Here is a 16,689-nt window from a genome sequence, read left to right as displayed (position 1 = left end):
CCCCCACCCCTACCCCTGAACATCCCCCAAAACAAACCGTAATCATCGATCAATCACTCAGGTGGGACGCGACGACGCGTGCCATGGAGGCCACCCTGCGCAGCGACGAGGCGCTCCCCATATTTGAGTCGGCCGCGGAGCGCTTCAAGGAGGTCACCTGCACGGGCCTGCTCAACTGGTGGGCTTTGGGGGGCCGCTGGGTTCAGGGTTTATGGTTTGGGCCGCGGCCGGCTGCGTTTTCCTGCCCCGGTCGTCTGCTCGGGGCGGCACACACAGGCGCATGAACACTGCACCTATGTATGCAGCCAACTGTGTGCATGCGTACACACACACACACACACACACACACACACACACACACACACACACAAACACACAATGCACATACACTGCACACACACCAGGGGCAATGTGTCTGTCTGTGTGGCCCACAAGCTCCTTGATGATCTGGCGGACAGTGGCGCTGATCTGGGCGACGATCTGGCCAAGAGGGCCGAGGAGGCGTTCACCAAAGCCGAGGTAAGCCTGCGCAAGCTAGATGCACCCCGCGGACACCTCCACGCCCACCGCTCGGGCGCGTGTGCGCACACCAAGCTGCTCTCCCTATCGCCGCGCCTGTGTAGCCCGCCAGCCCCCTCCTTCAAGGCGAGGTTGTCGTGCACCAACGACGTCAAATAGACATGCGATTGCAATGTTGATGCGACCACACGCACATGCGCACACGCACACGTAGCACACACACACACACACACACACACACACACACACACACACACACACACACACACACACACACATTTCCACACAACACACGCTCCTCCTCACAACACAATACACCCGCACACTCAACACATACTCAACACGCACACACGCGTGCTCTCTCTCACACACGCACACACACTCTCATACACGTGTGCCCCCCAGGCGCGCTACAAGGAGGCCCTCGGGTTCCACCCCGACTACTTTGACGGCCTCTGCGCCCTCGGCCAGCTCGAATTCGAACGCGCCAAGCTGCGCGCCAAGCTCATCGTCAAGCCCACCCCCCCTCCGCCCGCCGCCGGCACCGGCGCCGGCGCCGACGCGGACGCGGAGCGCGCGGCGGTCGAGGCCGCGGCCGCGGCGCAGGCGGAGGCGCTCAGGGCGGCGCTTGCCAAGGTGAAAAAGGAGGATGTGGAAGCCGCGCGGGCGCACATGGACACGGCTTCGGGGTGGTACAAGAAGGCAGTCGCGGCGGCCGAGGCCGCCGACGCGCGGCGCCTGCAGGAGCAGGAGCGGCGCGCGGCGCGGCGCGCGGGCAAGGAGCAGCAGCAGGCCGCGGCCCCGGCCACGCCGGAGCCGCAGGCGACGTTTGCGGCGCAGACGCGGATCATGGAGGGGAACGCGCTCTTCGAGTGGAGCCAGCTGCTGGCCGCCGCGGGCGCGGCCGAGTGGCGCGGCGTGCTGGATTCGGCGGTCGCACTGTTCAAGGCCGCCGCCTGCAGCGACGCGGACGTGCGGGGCGCGCTCAAAAACCACACGCACGCGGCGGAGCTCGACCTCGGGCCTGAGCCCGCCGAGCAGGAGCAGAGCGCGGCGGCGGGCGGCGAGAAGCAGGGGGAGAAGGGCGAGGGCAAGGGCAAGGAGGAAGAGAAGCCGGCGGCAGCAGCCAAGGGGCTGCCATCCCTCGATAAGAAAAAGAAGAACAAGAAGTGAGGGGCGCAGAAAAAACGCGGCCGTACTCTCGGGGATGGTCGCGCAACAGCTCGCCGCTCGCCAGTCGCTGGCGTGGCGCGCGGGGCCACGGTGCGGCGGGAGTGGAGCGGGGCGGGGCCGCGTGTTGCGCGGCAGCTGGGCCTGATGTGCCGGCGGCGCGCGTGCGCTGCGAGGCCCCACCATGCGGCGCAGATCACCGGTTTGCGCTGTCGAAGTAGCCAGCATGATTGGACGGCCCGCCACCTCACTCCCAGCCCCGTTTCCCTGCGCGCGCGACGTGTCACACCTCGCGCCCCCCGACGGCCGGCGACCAATTTTGCACCCAAGTATCCAGACACATGGTGCAGGAGTGCGCAGGGGTCGAGCATCACGCATGCATGCGCCCGGGTGCGTTTTTTTCTTTGCGGGCAGCCAGCCGCGCTGTTCCCGAAAGGCGGCTCCTGCCGTCCTTGTGACAGAGCATGCCTGCCCGAGGCAAATTGTTGGAGCATTGCTCGCTCTTTCCTGGCATGATCTGGACCTCACCCCCGCTCGCTTGCTGGGCTGGGCTCGCAGCAGGGGCCCGGCGCCCGGCGGGGGTGGCGTGGCGAGTTGGACATGAACGCCTTTGCTGGCAGAGCTCGCCTGCTGCGGTGGCTGGGTCTTGTGACCTGGGGCACGCACATTTCCCTCCTTGTGTAACAGCCCGGTCGGCTAGCCAGCTTGGATTCGCAACGCGGCTGACCATGTGGGTCATGTCGCATCGGGGGTTGAGGCATTTGATGCATCCCTGAGCTGCGCAGCACTAGCGCGCAACAACTGCCCGCATGCCTGTCGGCTGCTGCACTCCACAAGATCCGCTGTGCCTGCTCAAGGTCAGGTGCGATTGTGCACATGATATGAGGTCACACAAAGTCTTCCTGGGTCGGTTGAAGTGGAAGCGACCCGGGCACTAGAGACTCGTGAGGGCGATCAAGGGTGCAGCAGCTGGTTGGCAGCTGCGCATGTTGGGGCATGCTGGCCCACTTCAAAGTTTGCGCTCGGAGCAATCGTGAATCACATTTGCTAACTTCAAAGGCAAGGATATTCAGAGTGCTCGATCAGACAGATTCCCGAGTGGTGCTGTTACCGTACTCGTGCAGTGAGCCCTGAGCCGCTGCCAGCTCACCGCGTCGTCTTACAAGAGGTTATTGTGTTATAGTTTTCGATAATCACACTGTGTACACGGTCTCCCTCGCGGTCAAGATCAATGGCAACTCTCTCACACCAAGGCTCCGTGAGGGCCGAGGGCAGGGTGCTGAAGATGGTGAGTATGAATCTCTGCAGGTAGCTCTGTTTCCCCCGTTGCGTCACGTGAGGCTGCCACAGTGCCGCTGCATCTGCAGCTGAGCTGTGTTGTGCACCATGCGCGCTCGGATGCAGCGCCAGGCAGATCGGCCAGCTGACGCTGTGGTCATCACTTCCCTGCCCTTCTCACAGGCTGTGGCACAGACGCATGTCCAGAGCCGCCGTACAGCCTACGTGGCCGCCAGCGCTGCGGCAACCGTCGCACCCGCGCCCAACACCCAGCAGCCCGCCGTGACCCTTGTCGCAGACAACGTCGCCAGCGTGGCTGCCACATCCCTGATAGCGATCCGCCTCGAAGCACGGCGCGACTCGACCAACTCGAGGACGTGCGAGGCGCTGGCACGCGCGGCGGCCGACGCGGACTGGGGGCGCCGCCTGGACGCCGCCTGCAAGCCTCAGGCTGTGGCGCAGCTGCTGGACTTGCTGGCGGAAATTGAGGCGCTGCTGCTATGAGAAGCCCAAGAGCAGTGCAGCAACGGCCATGATTACGATGGCCCGCAGTGCCAGGCGGCTGGGTGCGCCACGGGTCGGGGTGTGATCGCTTGAAGCTCTGCAGCGAGCCCAGCCCGCCGTACAGGAGCCATTGCTCTGAGCCTGAATTGCCAGGCCAGTGGCCTGTGGCGCCGCTCTACCGGCGTTGCCAATCTGGGCCGCCAAGCCGCCTTGTGAGCTGCAGCTGTATTCCCCACACGAGCTTCAGGTGCCTGCCCTGAATGGCACGGCCAGGTCAGCTTTGCTCCCTCAAATCAGGCCTCGCCCTCTTCTGCTTGAGAGCATCCTTCACACATTGTTGCCTGCTGCTCGCCGCACAGGCCCCCCTTGGTGGTGGCGGGCCTGTTCAGTGGGTCTGCGAGAGCGCAGCCAAAACATACGGCTTCCCACATCCTCTCTTTCCAGCCTTGGATTCGTGCAGGCTGCCAGCGGAGCATGTGCCTGTGCACACGCCTGTCGCATCCACCCCTGCACCTTTAGACCGACACACCCGAGAGCAGCATCTTGCTCTGCAGCGGTGCCAAATGTGGCGCTGCCTCAGCAACACCCTGCACCGACCGAGGACTTGATGTGCGAGCGAGCATCCAGCGTCTGCGTCTTTTGAATGTGGCACACCACTTTGCCTGCCTGAGGGGCGCTCGCCCTCACCCACACTGCCTGGCCTGGGGTACAAGCAAATTGTGCGCTGCGTACTTGCTTAGGATGCAGGGGCTTTGTCGCATTCACTGACAAACTCTTTAGACCTGCCAATTGGCCGTTCAAGCGTCACCCCTGGGTTCATCAACCGACATGTGTGCTCCCATGCAACACCCCGCTCACTGCTAGACACATCTGTTACCACCTGAGACAACCTCATCTGAGCGACAGAATCATCTATAATAGAGAAGACAGCTAGCAACAGCAAGCGGCCCGCTCTCTGCTGCTGCTGCCGGGCAGCAGCAGCAGCTTCCAACTGTCTACTGTACAACAACAACAGGTTATGGAAGATAACGCACCCGACAACCTGCCGCAAAGCCGCACGGCATCTCTGCACAATGTCAATTCCTTGAGCTTCCAATTCAGCCGCCCGTCTCCTCATCGGCCTGCTCTGACTCATCCTCAGTCAGCAGCTGCTGCACGCCGCCCGCGTGCTCCAGCAGCGCGCGCCGCACCTCCAGCAGGCCTTGGATGCACTCTGCATACTCCAGCGCCTCGTCATCCTCGCCACGCTCGGCTGCGGGAGCCCCCCTTGCGAGCGGCTCCACGACCCGCTGCTCCAGCTGCTCGTGGCATCCCGCTAGCAGCTCGTCGCACGCCGAGACGCCGAGCCGCGCGGCGTGCATCGCGCGCGAGCCGCGCCGCCGCGCGGCCGCGCGCTCCGCCGCCGCACCAGCCGCGGTTGCAACGGCGGCGCGGCGGCGGAGCTCGCACTCGTACGCGAGGCGCCCCTGGGATGCCAGCAGCGCCCTGAGGGTGTCGGGCGGCAGCGCGTCGGCGGTGCCGGGCGGCAGCGCAGTCAGCACGTCCAGCTGCTGGCGCGCCGCGTCGCGCGCGGCGCCCTCGTCCAGCGCGCACTGAGAGGTCGACGCGGCCGCGCCGAGCACCTCGGCCCGGATTCCGTCGAGCAGGTCGGCCTCTGTGACGCGCAGCTGGGGCCTGTCACCGCTGCGGGCGTCGCCGGGCTGGTAGCGAGCCGCGACGTGGCGGCGCACACGAGGTGCTACGCTTGTCAATGCTGCGCAAGACCCCTTCGGGATCCTGAAGTCCAGCTTGGCTGCGATCATGCTTGCCTGCTACGAGCCGCGCCCTTTGTGTTGTGCAGCGGAGGAGTGTCGGAAATTATTGAGAAATGATCGCTACAGTACGGTACTCCCATATCAACGTATGTTATGTAGAGGCAATTATTATCCTCTGCGGTCACAGTTGGTGAAGCAGAAGAGAGCCACTGCCAATTTGCACCGACTCTCCTGAGAGCGGCGGGGACACCGATCCACTTGGCGTGGGGGCAGGCACAGGGCAGGACTGTTCTTTGCGGATTACACCCCAACACAAAAGAAGGTGAATTGCGCGATAGCGTGAGTGGTGTGCCTCCTCGTCACCTGCCTTCCTCGCGCCCACCCGCAGCAGAACCAGTCCGGCCGATCCCACCAAGACAGAACAGGTTCGAGGCTCCCATTCGGAAAGTTGACCTGTGCCGCCACTTACCCAGTGCAACAGTAGGCACATTATCGCCCTGTATGTCTGAACTTGTAATCAGCATCAACTTGTGGCAGCCCTGATGCCGAGGGACGCAGGCGTGAGCTGGCTGATTCGTGTCACCAATGCTTTACCTAACAAAACTTGACCGGACGCTTTGAAACTGGGGCATCAGTCATTTTGGTGATTGGGAAAAAGTCCTACGTAACCTGGGACCAATACATAGGTTGTGGCCGTGGATGCCCACACTCACAATGGAGCTGCAAGGGCACATCCGAAGGCCCGTGTTGAGCATCAGCACTGGCTGACAGGAATGCAAAGCAACTGCGAATATGATTGTCCAGTGTTTGCCTGGAATCCACAAAGCGCTGTGAGAGCGGCGGCAGCGAGGCGTTCGATCATAGCTTTGAAAAATGATGAGTCGGCGCACTGCCGGTCTGCTCTCGCCGCACTGCCCACCGAGCATTCCTCGTAGAAAAGATGATGGAGGCAACAAAAATCTTTTCTTAACACATCCGCTTGGGACGAACGCTATGTTTTGGGCCTGACCTGTCACAGGCAACTACGTGCGCCCGGAGGAATTCATTTTCGTGTTTGACGCAAGCATATCAGGCATCTTCCGATACGGAAGCGTTCATATCTAAACAAACAAGTTCTTTCAAAAAGCTCGCACGCTCCTTCGACACAGGCCCCTTCGACACAGGCCCTTCGACAGCACACCCGAACCAACACCGAGACGCAGCAGCAGCCATGGTGAAAGACACGCGCGCCGTGACGGACGTAGAGGGTGGCAACTTTTCGCCTGAGCCGTCCCCCCAGCCTGTCTGGTCCGCCGCCATCGGCAACCCGGCGCCGCTGGGTGAGTCGTGTTTTGGGTGCGAGGCCGCTGCAGTCCGCACCTGGCCCCTCCATGCCATTTAGGGAGCCGCAAGTTGATTCATATGGTGCATCTTATCCCATGCAGACCTGGCATGGCCTTGAGATTGCCACGTGCATGGCCCAACGCTGCTGCGTCCCCTTGCTGACTTGCCGCGCCGATGCGTGCGCACCCCCCAGGCCTGCTGGCTTTCGGCATGACCACGTTCTTCCTGATGACTGTCGACAGCCTCTGGTCCTCCAAGGTCTTTGTTGGCAGCGTCATGGGCTACGCCTTTGCCTATGGCGGCTTTGCCCAGATGGTGGCCGGCGTGCTAGAGGTGCGGCCCTGCAGCGACGCTCGGCCAGCCCCGTGGCAAATAATCGGGCCGGCAAGCAGCCAGTGCCGCACGCCCCACTGCGCGGAAGGTCGCTCAAATCTGCATGGGCCCACACGTGCGTGCATGCCTGCAGCATGCGGCGCATGCTCACCAGTTCATGCATGCCGCCGCCCTGCCCGCCCGGAAGGCAAGCCCCGGCCGCCTCTCCTGATGAGGCCACCCACTTCACAAAAACCATGCTCCTCCCCGCTTACGCAACTCCACACAACCCCCAACCCCAACCCAAGCAGCTGCTCAAGGGCAACACCTTTGCCGGCTCAGCCTTCTTCTCGTACGGCTCCTTCTGGATCTCCTGGGCCTTCTTCCAGACCATGACCCGCCTGCACCCCGACCTGGGCTTCACCCCCGACGCCGGCTTCAAGGTCGGCGAGTGCATCCTGCGGGCGGCCTGGGGGTTCCTCACGTTCGGCTTCTTCGTGCCGACGCTGCGCAAGAACGGCTGCCTCATGGTGGTGAGTCACCGGACGCGCGCGGGGCTGCGCGTGCGGCGTGCGCCAGCGCCACGGATGGGGACTCGCGACACTCTTTGTCCTGGACCATTAGTCGTGATCCCATGTATACATTGTATCCTCTTAGGATCTCACGTGATCTTGGCATGCAAACATCGCAGAATATTTGCCGAATGAAATTAACAACGGCGCTCCCTTCAACTGAACCGCTTCCATGTCAACTCCCTTTTCCTCCAGGTCTTTGGCAGCCTAGCCACCACTTTCTGGCTGCTGGCGGGTGGCGTCTACAGCCCAACCGTCAACCACGCCGCTGGCTATGTTGGCGCGTTCTGCGGCCTCAGCGCCATCTACGCCGCGTTTGCAGAGATCTACCACGAAAGCCTGGGTGTCACATTCCCCGGCCTCAAGCCCATTCGGTTCATCTGAGCCGACAGCAATTTGATGAAGCTTGAAGCTTCATGGCACGGGCATGGCCGCCATGCAATGTCCAGCGTGGGGCCTGCAGATGGTGTTGGTGCCTCTCAAACTCCTAGAGTAGCGGTGGCGTTTCTTTCTTGCGGCTCTCAAGGGCTTGCCCTGCGCCGCCGCGCGGGCTGCAAACTGCCCCTGCCATTTGGCGCCGGCCCGCAGCGACACGCGAGGGCCTCAAAGGGGATTTAACGCATTCTGTATTGCTGACAAGGGTGTTTGCGCCATCCTCACGTTTTGAGCGCGCCAGCCAGGTCAGCGTGCGTGCTCCATTTGGGTTCGGTCGGGTACCTTCGACAGCACACTTGACTGGGGCTTTGCCGGCACACCATCACACACCACAAACTGCCGCGTCAATGGTCACGACACGAGTTGCGCACACGCAACTCTTTGAGTGTCTCTTGCGCGTGCCCTTCAATGGCCAAAACGGGTGGACAGCAGTTTAGGAATCAATCCGCGCCTCTTGCATGCTGAACGAGCGGCTCCTGCTGCACCACGCGCCCACCTCAATGCTTTCCACACTTCTTTCCCCAGAACTTGTGCTCACCTGAACACTTTTGTGCAAACACAACCTTGGGTCTTTCGACTTCCTGACGCATACCCGATAAACATTTGTAACCCTACACCAAGAACCTGTCGTGCGCCCAATAGTGTTGCCGCTCGTTCATTATACTGGTTTGAGATCCCAGGCCCTGACAGCACGCCCGCCAGCCATGAAGCGCCAGCCGGCCAGGCCGACAGTAATGTGAGGCACCAGGCCCCGTCAGCACCTCCGGCAGAGCCGGCCAGGCAGTTCGTCACTCGTCGTCCTCCTCGAGGCTCTCTATGGTGCTGCCCACCATGTCCTCCCACCGCCGCTGCAGCGCCGCCTGCGCCTCCTTCCGCGCCTTGAGCTCCGCCACGGCTGCGACCACCTCGGGGTCCTGCAATTTGTGGGGCGGGGCGAGCGGTCAGGTGGAGTGACGGGCGGACAGCTGCATTTCCCGGGCGACTGCAGGATGCACTTCAGCGCCCTGCATGGAATGACTGCGACCAGCCGCGGCGCGAGGCGCGCTGCACAGCAGCATCGTCGCTGCAAGCCTTACCGTCTCGGCCCACGGCCGCCTCCCTGGCCTGCGACACGACTGCAGGCCCGCTGTCACGCCGTCACGCCCCACACACCTGGTTTGTCAGCCCCCGCTCTTCTTTCAGCGCCCGCACCGCCGCGCCCTGCTCTGTCACCGCCGCCTCCGCAGCCGCCAGGTCCTCTTCAGTGGGCGGCAGCTCGACAGCTGGCGGCGCGTCACCCTGGACGGTCACCAGTGACCCATCCTGCAGGGACGCACGCGGCCGCCACGTAGAAGCCAGTCGAAAATCGATACAAGCATTGCTAGCAACAGCATTTTTTTCATGCGACCACCGTCCCCGTCAGCACCTGGTCGACGCCAGCACGCGTCGCCCGGACATGAGCATCCAGGTGGAGAGTTGATCTCAGATCACACCAGATCGAGCGGCCGGTAATCTTGAGGCCCTCACCTCCTCCTCGTACTGCGAGAAGACCACGGCCTGACCATACAGGTCCCCAGTGATCTCGGAGACGTTGAACAGCCGCCCCCCCTTGATCTTGAACCGGCGCCCCTTGAGCGAGCGCCGCCACCCCTCGCAGTTCTCCACGGCGCCGGTGGCCGCGGCCTGCTGCAGCAGAGTATTGCGCTCCTGCGGGGGCGAGGGGTGCGGGAAGGGGCGGGGCGGCGCTGCTGATTGCCTGGACCACTGCCCAGGAGCGTCAGGTGCAATTGGAATCCCCTTTCTGCCCAGGCTGCCTGGGCACGCTGCTGGAGGCAATTAGAAAGGGCCCAGCCAGCCGCCGTCCCAGCTGGTCCCTTGCGCAGCCTTGTCCCAGGGCGCGGCCAGGGCGCCGCTGCCACGGCTGCCTTCGGCTCCTCGGCTGCGCGCCGCGACGCTCTACATAGCGCCTACAACTGTCCAGGCGGGCCCTCGTGACCTCCTCAAGCGTGCAGAAAAAAATTCGACTTGACGGCCTCCACCTCTTACTCAGTCCATTGTAAAGCGGCGCGCTGTGCGCGCGGTCCCAGCCGGGCCCGCCGCACCTCCTGCACCGACTCGTCGCCGCTGATGCGCGAGGGCGCCCCCACCAGCTCGTCCCATGTCGCGTCAAACAGCCGCAGCGCGGCGCGATTCGCGTACACGAAGGTGGGGTCGTCCACGCCGTCCTCGAAGCTGTTGTGGGCCAGGCAGACAAAGGGTGCCTTGTAAATCGCTTCTGCTAGGTGCTGAAGGTCGACGGTTATGAGGTACCTGTTTGGTTGCAGTGCGGGGTGTTTGGGGGTGGAGTGATGGGGGCGTTGATGGGCGGGGCCGGCTGGCGATGCACGCAAGGCCAGGGTGCGAGCTCGACCGCCGCCGCGGTGCGGGCCCCGCAGCTGCCTGTGACGTGGGGTGCATGCGCGTAGTGTTTCGGGGCCCATGCTCCTGCGTCTGATGAGGGATGCGCACTCTTTGTAGGCCTTCCAGTAGCTTTGGCAGATGGACAGCAGCAGCAGGTTGATCTCGGGGTCAGCGTACTGCAGGCACGGTAGGCGGGCAGTCACGGGCCGGTTGTGGGGGCTGCTGACCGACCGGCTCGCTTGGTTGGGGTGAGGTGGTGACGCCTGGCACTGCCGGCCGCCTGCGGCGAGGGCGAGCATGGAGCGTGGTCCTCCAAGCAACCGCCCGTGTCCCCCCGAACCCGCACCTGTGCGGGGGTGGCGAGCTCCTCCAATGCGGCCCCCTGTCCCTCGGCCTTTTTCTTTAAAAGTCCAGCCAGCGCGCCGCCGCCCTTTTTTTGGCCGCCCTTCTTCTCCTTACCGCCGCTACCGCCTTTCTTGGCTGCGTGCACGGCGAGCGCCGGCGTGCGCGACCATTGGTGCCGAGCCGCCCGGGAGCTACCGCAAGCTACTGAGGGTGCCTGGCGCAGGAGCATTGTCGCCTATGTGGGGGTAGCCAGCTGCCACAGCCGTCGACAATGATCAGATCACACGATCGACAACAATAATCAGGCAATACTTTAAGGAATCGAAGCACCGTCATTACTCTCTGTACGTACAAGTTTTTAAGAACAAGCAAGACATTATACTGCGAACAACACAGCATTCGAAACACGAGGTAGTCACCCCGGCCCGTAGCGGGCCAGGAGGCCCAATATGGCGCGGACAAAGGTGATTTTGATGGACGTGGGACGTGGGGGCTTGCCTTGGGCGATCTCTGCGACCAGCCACAGCGCACCGGGGTGTTATGAAGCCTCAGCATGCCCGGGAAGGTGCTTCATCGGCACTCCAATCAAGATTGTTTTGGAATAGGCGTGGGTTACTTCTGCACAGCTCGGCATGTGTTGTGCCCACTCGCATGGCGCTTTTGGCGCGTCCCTGGCGCAGCGCATGGTGCAGCGCTGCCTGCGCCTTCCGCTCGGCTAGGACCGCCAATCAATGCCTCAGTTGCACAAGCGCTTGGCGAGGTCGGCCCAACGCGGAGTTGATATCTGCATCGCGGCCGCGCGCGCACCGGCTTGTGCTTGCCCGCAGCAAGTTGCGCGCAAATCGACGACCACCAGCAAGAAGAGCAAGCTGCTGGGTGCCAAGTCGACCCTGCCAGCCAAGAAGTTGGCCCCAAGGAAGTCAATCACACCTGTGGCCGTCAAGAAGCCGATCAAGAAGGCGGCGCGGAAGTCCGCGCCGCCGCGCGTGCCGGAGTCCGTGCCGCGCGTCAAGCGGCCGGCGCGCCATGGCGCCAAGGCGCTCAAGGCAAGCGTCGAGGCACAGGGAGCGGCGGCGGCGCGGGGCGGCCTGGACGGCACCCTTGGCAGAGGGCGGCAGGACCGCACGCTGCGCACAGATCCCCACACATGGGCGGTCGAGGCCCGGGCATCGCGCCCAGGCCCGCAGCAGCACCCGCGCTCGCCTGCGTTTGCTGGGCCGGCGGCGCCGCGCCTCCATGCATGCCTCCCCGCCTCCCTGCGCCGCGCCCACTCCGACCTCCCTGGCCTGCCGCCATGCTAATGCGCAAGCTGTGCCTGCCACTCATCGTCCCATGCTGAAGTTGTGCGTCTGCGCACCGCTCTGTGCGTGCTGTGCCCTGTAGGAGATCAAGAAGTACCAGAAGACGGGCGACCTGCTGATTCCCAAGGCCCCATTCATGCGCCTGGTGAGCCCTCTGAACATTCCTGCCGGCGTAAGGGGATGATGGATGTGTTTCAGCGCGTGGGAGCGCCGCCGGGCCCAGGCAAGGCCCCCTTGCAGCTGCGCCGGGCCCGTCCTGGTGGCTGCAGCCCGGCCCTGGCTGCTGCCAGGCGGCCGGCCGCTCGAAGCGCCCGCACGCAGCGGCCGCCCCTGCACGCGCGTCACCACCGGCAAGGCCGCGGCTCCGCCCCCGGGCCGACCTCAACGAGCCGCCCGCTTGTCAACCCTTGACGGCTCTGGATCCAGGCTACGGCGAGCCGCATCGCTATCTCCCTCCCCCCGACGCCGACCACGCCAGGTGAAGGAGGTCACCCAGAATGTGGCCGACTCGAAGGATCTGCGCTACAAGCTGACCGCGGTGCAGGCGATTCAGGAGGCGGCTGAGCAGTACCTGGTGAGCCTGCGGACCACGGCCGCCCTTGCTTGCCGGGGTGGTGGGGTGGGGTTGTGGCAGGAGGGGGTCCTGCAGCACTGGAGTGGCTCAAGGGGGTCCACATCGCAGCTGTGATGCAGCACGCCAAGACGAGGGCAGGGCGTGGTGCCTCAGCCTTGGCACAGCTCCTGTGAGCTATCAGATCGCGCCCTCCTTGGCGAATGCACCCTTCAGCTGGCATTGTGAAGTAGCAGCTCCCGAGCCCCACACCCGCGTGCTTGCCGCCCTGCAGACTGGCCTGATGGAGGACGCGCAGCTGTGCGCCATCCACGCCAGGCGCATCACTTTGTTCGTCAAAGACATCCAGCTGGCGCGCCGCATCAGGGGCGAGCGGCCGCTCTGAGTAGCACCCTGGGTGTTGCGCTGCGACGCAGGCGCGGCTTCCTCGCAGGCGCACGGAGGGCGGGTGGTGGCGCCTGCGAGGACATTAGACACGCGGCTGACACATGCATCGCGCAGGGCAGCCGCTGGCCCCCTGCTTCCTCTGGGTACGTGCCAGCCTGACCACATTCGGCCGTATGCGCCCCTGCTGCCTGGGCTGCGAAGGGTGGTCCTCCCGGCACCACGGGCCCCAGCACCGTCACAGAGCTGCCTTGAGCGGATCGGTGTGGCATATGAAAGGGTGGCGAGCGAGCGATCGCATTACACGACTGCATGGACACTGATACTCATTATGACCCTGACGCGACTCATCTAGTCGCCTTTTCGGCGGCTGCACAAGTCTGTATGCTCAAACATCTGGCCCCACCCCTGCCTACCCTGTATCCCCTATCTTTCAATCGTCTCTGTAATTTTGACGCTCACTCTGCCAGCTTCCAGATCTGCATGCTGGGGTGGGTGCGTGGTGCAGCAAGAGCTTTCTTATTCAATGCCGCGGGGGGCCCCTGATGGATACCGACTGGTAGTCCGGGCAAAAGCACCTGCTCGGCTGGCAGGCGTGGCAGCCGCGGGGATCGGTGCATCAGGTCTCTGTGCAGCAGCTGACCGTGCCAAGAGCAACAAATCACAGCCGCAAATGACATAGGTTTACACGCCTCACGCCTGCACGATCTCCTGAAGCCCAGTTCACAGGGCATTAGTACAGGCGTCAACAATGCCAGGTGGCGGCAACGTCGCCATCAGGATCAGCGCACAATTACGGGATGAACGCGCTGTATGCGCTGTGCCAATGACACTTTTTGTGGTGTGCGATTATCACATCGCTGCAAGTCTTGACTGGCCGCCAAGCTGGTGTGCGGCGGAAGATGCTAGTGGTGACTCGATTATTCGGTGTTTGGGGCAGAAGCTGGTTTGAGGGAGATTCGTGGTTCGTCACAGACCGCAACGCAGTCGGGTCCCGCGGCTACCGGCAACAGTGCAAGATCATCGACATGACATTCTGATGCAAGGGATGCTGGCCTGCAGCAAACAGTCAGAGGGGCCAGGTGCCATCCATGGAACTCCGTCTCATGTGTTTTCACGCCTGCGCCCCCTCCTCCCCCTTGGGTGCCTCTGCAGGCTGCTCGGCCGCAGCGGGCTCCTGGGCAGCAGGGGCTGCCACGACCGGAGCGGGCTCCTCAGCAGCGGGGGCCTCAGCAGGCACGGCGGTCTCAGCCACCTCGCCAACTGTCTCCACGGGAACCACAGCGGCGGCAGGCTCGGCAGCAGCATGGGCCTCGACTTCAGCGTTGGCGCTTGGGGCGGCATCTAGGACAGCGGCAACCTTGGCGGCGAGGGCGCCAGCTGCCTGCACCTCCGCCAGAACGGGGTCCTTGACGGGTGCGGCGGCGGCGTCGGTGGCGCCAACCTTTGAAGTGCAGGCTGCGCGGGCAGGAGCGGGCAGCGCGAAATCAGGGTTGGGCAGGCAGTAGCGAATGGTGCATGTCGCTGCGCGATGTGCCTTCAGCCGCGAGCTTACATGTATGCGGTTTCATGCTCTTAGTGACCCTTTCATACTTCGAACCGCCTTCGTTGGTGTGGGACTCACCACCCATCCTGGTCGTTGATGCTGTGATCGCTCTCGAGGAAGGTCGAAGGTAGGCTAGATACGTTTCAATGAGATATTTGTACGGTATATCTTTCGTGGCTCGACCCGCGTGGAAAGCGAAACAAACGAGTCTCAACAGGCAGCGGTTTCATGGTTTCATGATTTGTGATGGACCTTACTACAGCACTTGTTCACACCAGTCTTGCTGATGCTATGGTCTATGCACAACTTGGCTTTTTCACATGCCTGACACCCCGCCTCGGCTTTGTAAGCTTACGATAACGCTCCGCTGCGCATCCCACGGCACCGACATGCTGGAAGGGCTTTCTGTCAACTGCTCATGTCTCGAATGAACTATTTCGTCGCTTCCAAACAATCCTTTGGAGTTTACGTACCGTAGTATGAGCTTGTACAGTCTTCGCGGTGTGCGTCGGGTGAAAAGCCCCAAGAAGGCCGGAATTAATCAAGTCCTTCAATTTGCTGTCTGTGTCGTTGGCAGGTCTGGAGGTGAAGGGGATACAGGTGCACACTGTACCGTACTGCGGGGGATGGTGGGGAATCAGGCAGACTCTGGCCTCTGATGCCCAGACTGTATAACAGGCCCCATTAAAAAAAGCCCAAAAATCTATTGAGGCCAGTAGAGCTACCTTGTCCAGCACCGCCTGCGGTGTCAGATCAGCACATGATTGGCTGCAAACGCCCAGCCAATGCTCCCAGGTGTGCATCATGCACAGCCAACGAGAGTAACAGCTAAATCTTGCGTATGCGCCACCAAAAGCTACGCGGCGGGCGTCACCTCAGCGCAACAAGGAAACTGGTGAGGCTGCAAGCCGAGCGGTCAACGGTCCAGGAAGTGCTGGACTGAGCCCTGCCCCGCCATTGACACCTACGTTATCGTGTGCTTGGTTTCACTATCCTCTGAACGCAACCTTTGGCTTCCTTGTCATGATATGGCACAGTTCCATCAGATCGCTCTGCTAGTACTGTCGTGAATCAAGCTTTTAGCAGGGGACGCGCTAGTGACAGTCTAAAAAGCGCTGTACTTCACAGCTGTCACAGCTGTCTCCAGCTCAGATCAACTCGTGCCGGGTCCGGGCCAGGCTCTAGAGGACGACCATGGTGCTCAGAATACGTTTAGCACGCTTCGGTCGCCGGGTGCGCCTGGTGGCAATGGCAGCATCGCTCGCACAAAGTCGCTCAATGGGGAGAACAGCTGTATGCGCCGCCGCCGCGCGAAAGCATGTGTGCTGCATCACACCCGTACTTGGCGGCCCCTTCCCTCTTCTTGCCGCCACTCCCGGCGCTGCAGAACTTGCCATTCTATCGGATTGTGGTGGCGGAGGCAAGGTCAAAGCGAGACGGGCGGCCCCTGGAGCAAGTCGGGTGGTACGACCCCCACCCAGGTGAGGCTCATGAATAAGCTCACTGAAACTGGCGGCGCATGCAAACACGCGGCCGCTCGCTTGGGAAACCGCCTGTCCGTGCCTACCAGGCCAAATTTCTCCGCTAGGGAGTTCCCCAATTGGCAGTTGGCGGGCATGGAACAATGACGATGGCAGGGAGCAACGGCCGCTCCTTCCCTCCTGCCCTTGCGGTCCCCCTCCAGCGCCCGACGGCAACAAGCACCTCGGCCTTAATTTTGACCGCATCAAGTGAGCCAGCGCAGGCCCCGCACAGCCGCGCCGGGTCGCGTGCGTGCGTGGCGGCGGCCGCGGCTGGGGGGTTCGCAGCTGCGCGACCTGCCGCCCTGCGCGACGCGGCGTCGTGCCTCACCTGTTTCAGAACAGATCGACGACCGACCAGTGCAGGCGCAGTGACAATTATTGTGATATCAAGCCCTTGAAACGGTCAGCCCAGCCTCGGGCTGTTCTGGTGTGAGACCTGTGCATCCACAATATCCCTGTGCTCCACCCTGGACGAGCCCCACCCACCTAACCCCTACTCCCCCCCCCCCCTGTCCTCTTGCTCTCAAGGTATTGGATGGGCAATGGCGCCCACCCCTCTGACCGCGTCACCTTCTTGCTCAGTAAGGCCGGACTCATCCCCCCGCCGCCTCGGCCGCCGGCGTTCCCAAAGCCGGAGGTTGCGGAGAAGAAGAAGTGAAGCGGCTGAGCCATAGCAGCAGCAAGGCAACGGCAGCAGCTGGGCGGCAGCAGCGGCAGGGGTGGCAGCAGCCGCGACAGCAGCGGCAGCAGCAGCAACGGCAGCAGCGGCGGGG

General features: G+C 62.9%; 7 protein-coding genes across 7 annotated transcripts; 4 read left to right on the top strand and 3 right to left on the bottom strand.

Moving 5' to 3' along the window:
- Positions 1-83: 83 nt before the first annotated feature.
- On the top strand, positions 84-1,692 carry MNEG_2123 (hypothetical protein; the record flags this gene model as incomplete). The annotated part of the gene is made up of 3 exons (XM_014049411.1): positions 84-178; positions 405-519; positions 925-1,692. The coding sequence occupies 3 exons, from the start codon at positions 84-86 to the stop codon at positions 1,690-1,692; spliced, it is 978 nt and encodes a 325-aa protein (XP_013904865.1).
- A 1,383-nt stretch (positions 1,693-3,075) lies between these two features.
- On the top strand, positions 3,076-3,471 carry MNEG_2122 (hypothetical protein; the record flags this gene model as incomplete). The annotated part of the gene is made up of 1 exon (XM_014049410.1): positions 3,076-3,471. The coding sequence occupies one exon, from the start codon at positions 3,076-3,078 to the stop codon at positions 3,469-3,471; it is 396 nt and encodes a 131-aa protein (XP_013904864.1).
- Positions 3,472-4,568: 1,097 nt separating this feature from the next.
- On the bottom strand, positions 4,569-5,273 carry MNEG_2121 (hypothetical protein; the record flags this gene model as incomplete). The annotated part of the gene is made up of 1 exon (XM_014049409.1): positions 4,569-5,273. One exon carries the CDS (start codon positions 5,271-5,273, stop codon positions 4,569-4,571), a length of 705 nt encoding a protein of 234 aa, XP_013904863.1.
- A 1,162-nt stretch (positions 5,274-6,435) lies between these two features.
- Positions 6,436-7,816, top strand: MNEG_2120 (inner membrane protein; the record flags this gene model as incomplete). Its single annotated transcript, XM_014049408.1, has 4 exons — positions 6,436-6,544; positions 6,742-6,881; positions 7,169-7,393; positions 7,628-7,816. 4 exons carry the CDS (start codon positions 6,436-6,438, stop codon positions 7,814-7,816), a joined length of 663 nt encoding a protein of 220 aa, XP_013904862.1.
- Positions 7,817-8,655: 839 nt separating this feature from the next.
- Positions 8,656-10,820, bottom strand: MNEG_2119 (hypothetical protein; the record flags this gene model as incomplete). The annotated part of the gene is made up of 6 exons (XM_014049407.1): positions 8,656-8,781; positions 9,020-9,169; positions 9,374-9,553; positions 9,949-10,156; positions 10,355-10,422; positions 10,593-10,820. 6 exons carry the CDS (start codon positions 10,818-10,820, stop codon positions 8,656-8,658), a joined length of 960 nt encoding a protein of 319 aa, XP_013904861.1.
- Positions 10,821-11,040: 220 nt separating this feature from the next.
- Positions 11,041-12,848, top strand: MNEG_2118 (Histone H3.3a; the record flags this gene model as incomplete). Its single annotated transcript, XM_014049406.1, has 5 exons — positions 11,041-11,055; positions 11,419-11,643; positions 11,975-12,037; positions 12,371-12,466; positions 12,738-12,848. 5 exons carry the CDS (start codon positions 11,041-11,043, stop codon positions 12,846-12,848), a joined length of 510 nt encoding a protein of 169 aa, XP_013904860.1.
- Positions 12,849-13,961: 1,113 nt separating this feature from the next.
- Positions 13,962-14,478, bottom strand: MNEG_2117 (hypothetical protein; the record flags this gene model as incomplete). The annotated part of the gene is made up of 2 exons (XM_014049405.1): positions 13,962-14,305; positions 14,472-14,478. The coding sequence occupies 2 exons, from the start codon at positions 14,476-14,478 to the stop codon at positions 13,962-13,964; spliced, it is 351 nt and encodes a 116-aa protein (XP_013904859.1).
- Positions 14,479-16,689: the final 2,211 nt, after the last annotated feature.

This window comes from Monoraphidium neglectum (genome assembly GCF_000611645.1).
Source record: "Monoraphidium neglectum strain SAG 48.87 unplaced genomic scaffold scaffold00230, whole genome shotgun sequence".
In the NCBI taxonomy this organism is placed as follows: Eukaryota; Viridiplantae; Chlorophyta; class Chlorophyceae; order Sphaeropleales; family Selenastraceae; genus Monoraphidium; species Monoraphidium neglectum.
This window is presented reverse-complemented; position numbering and strand designations above follow the sequence as displayed.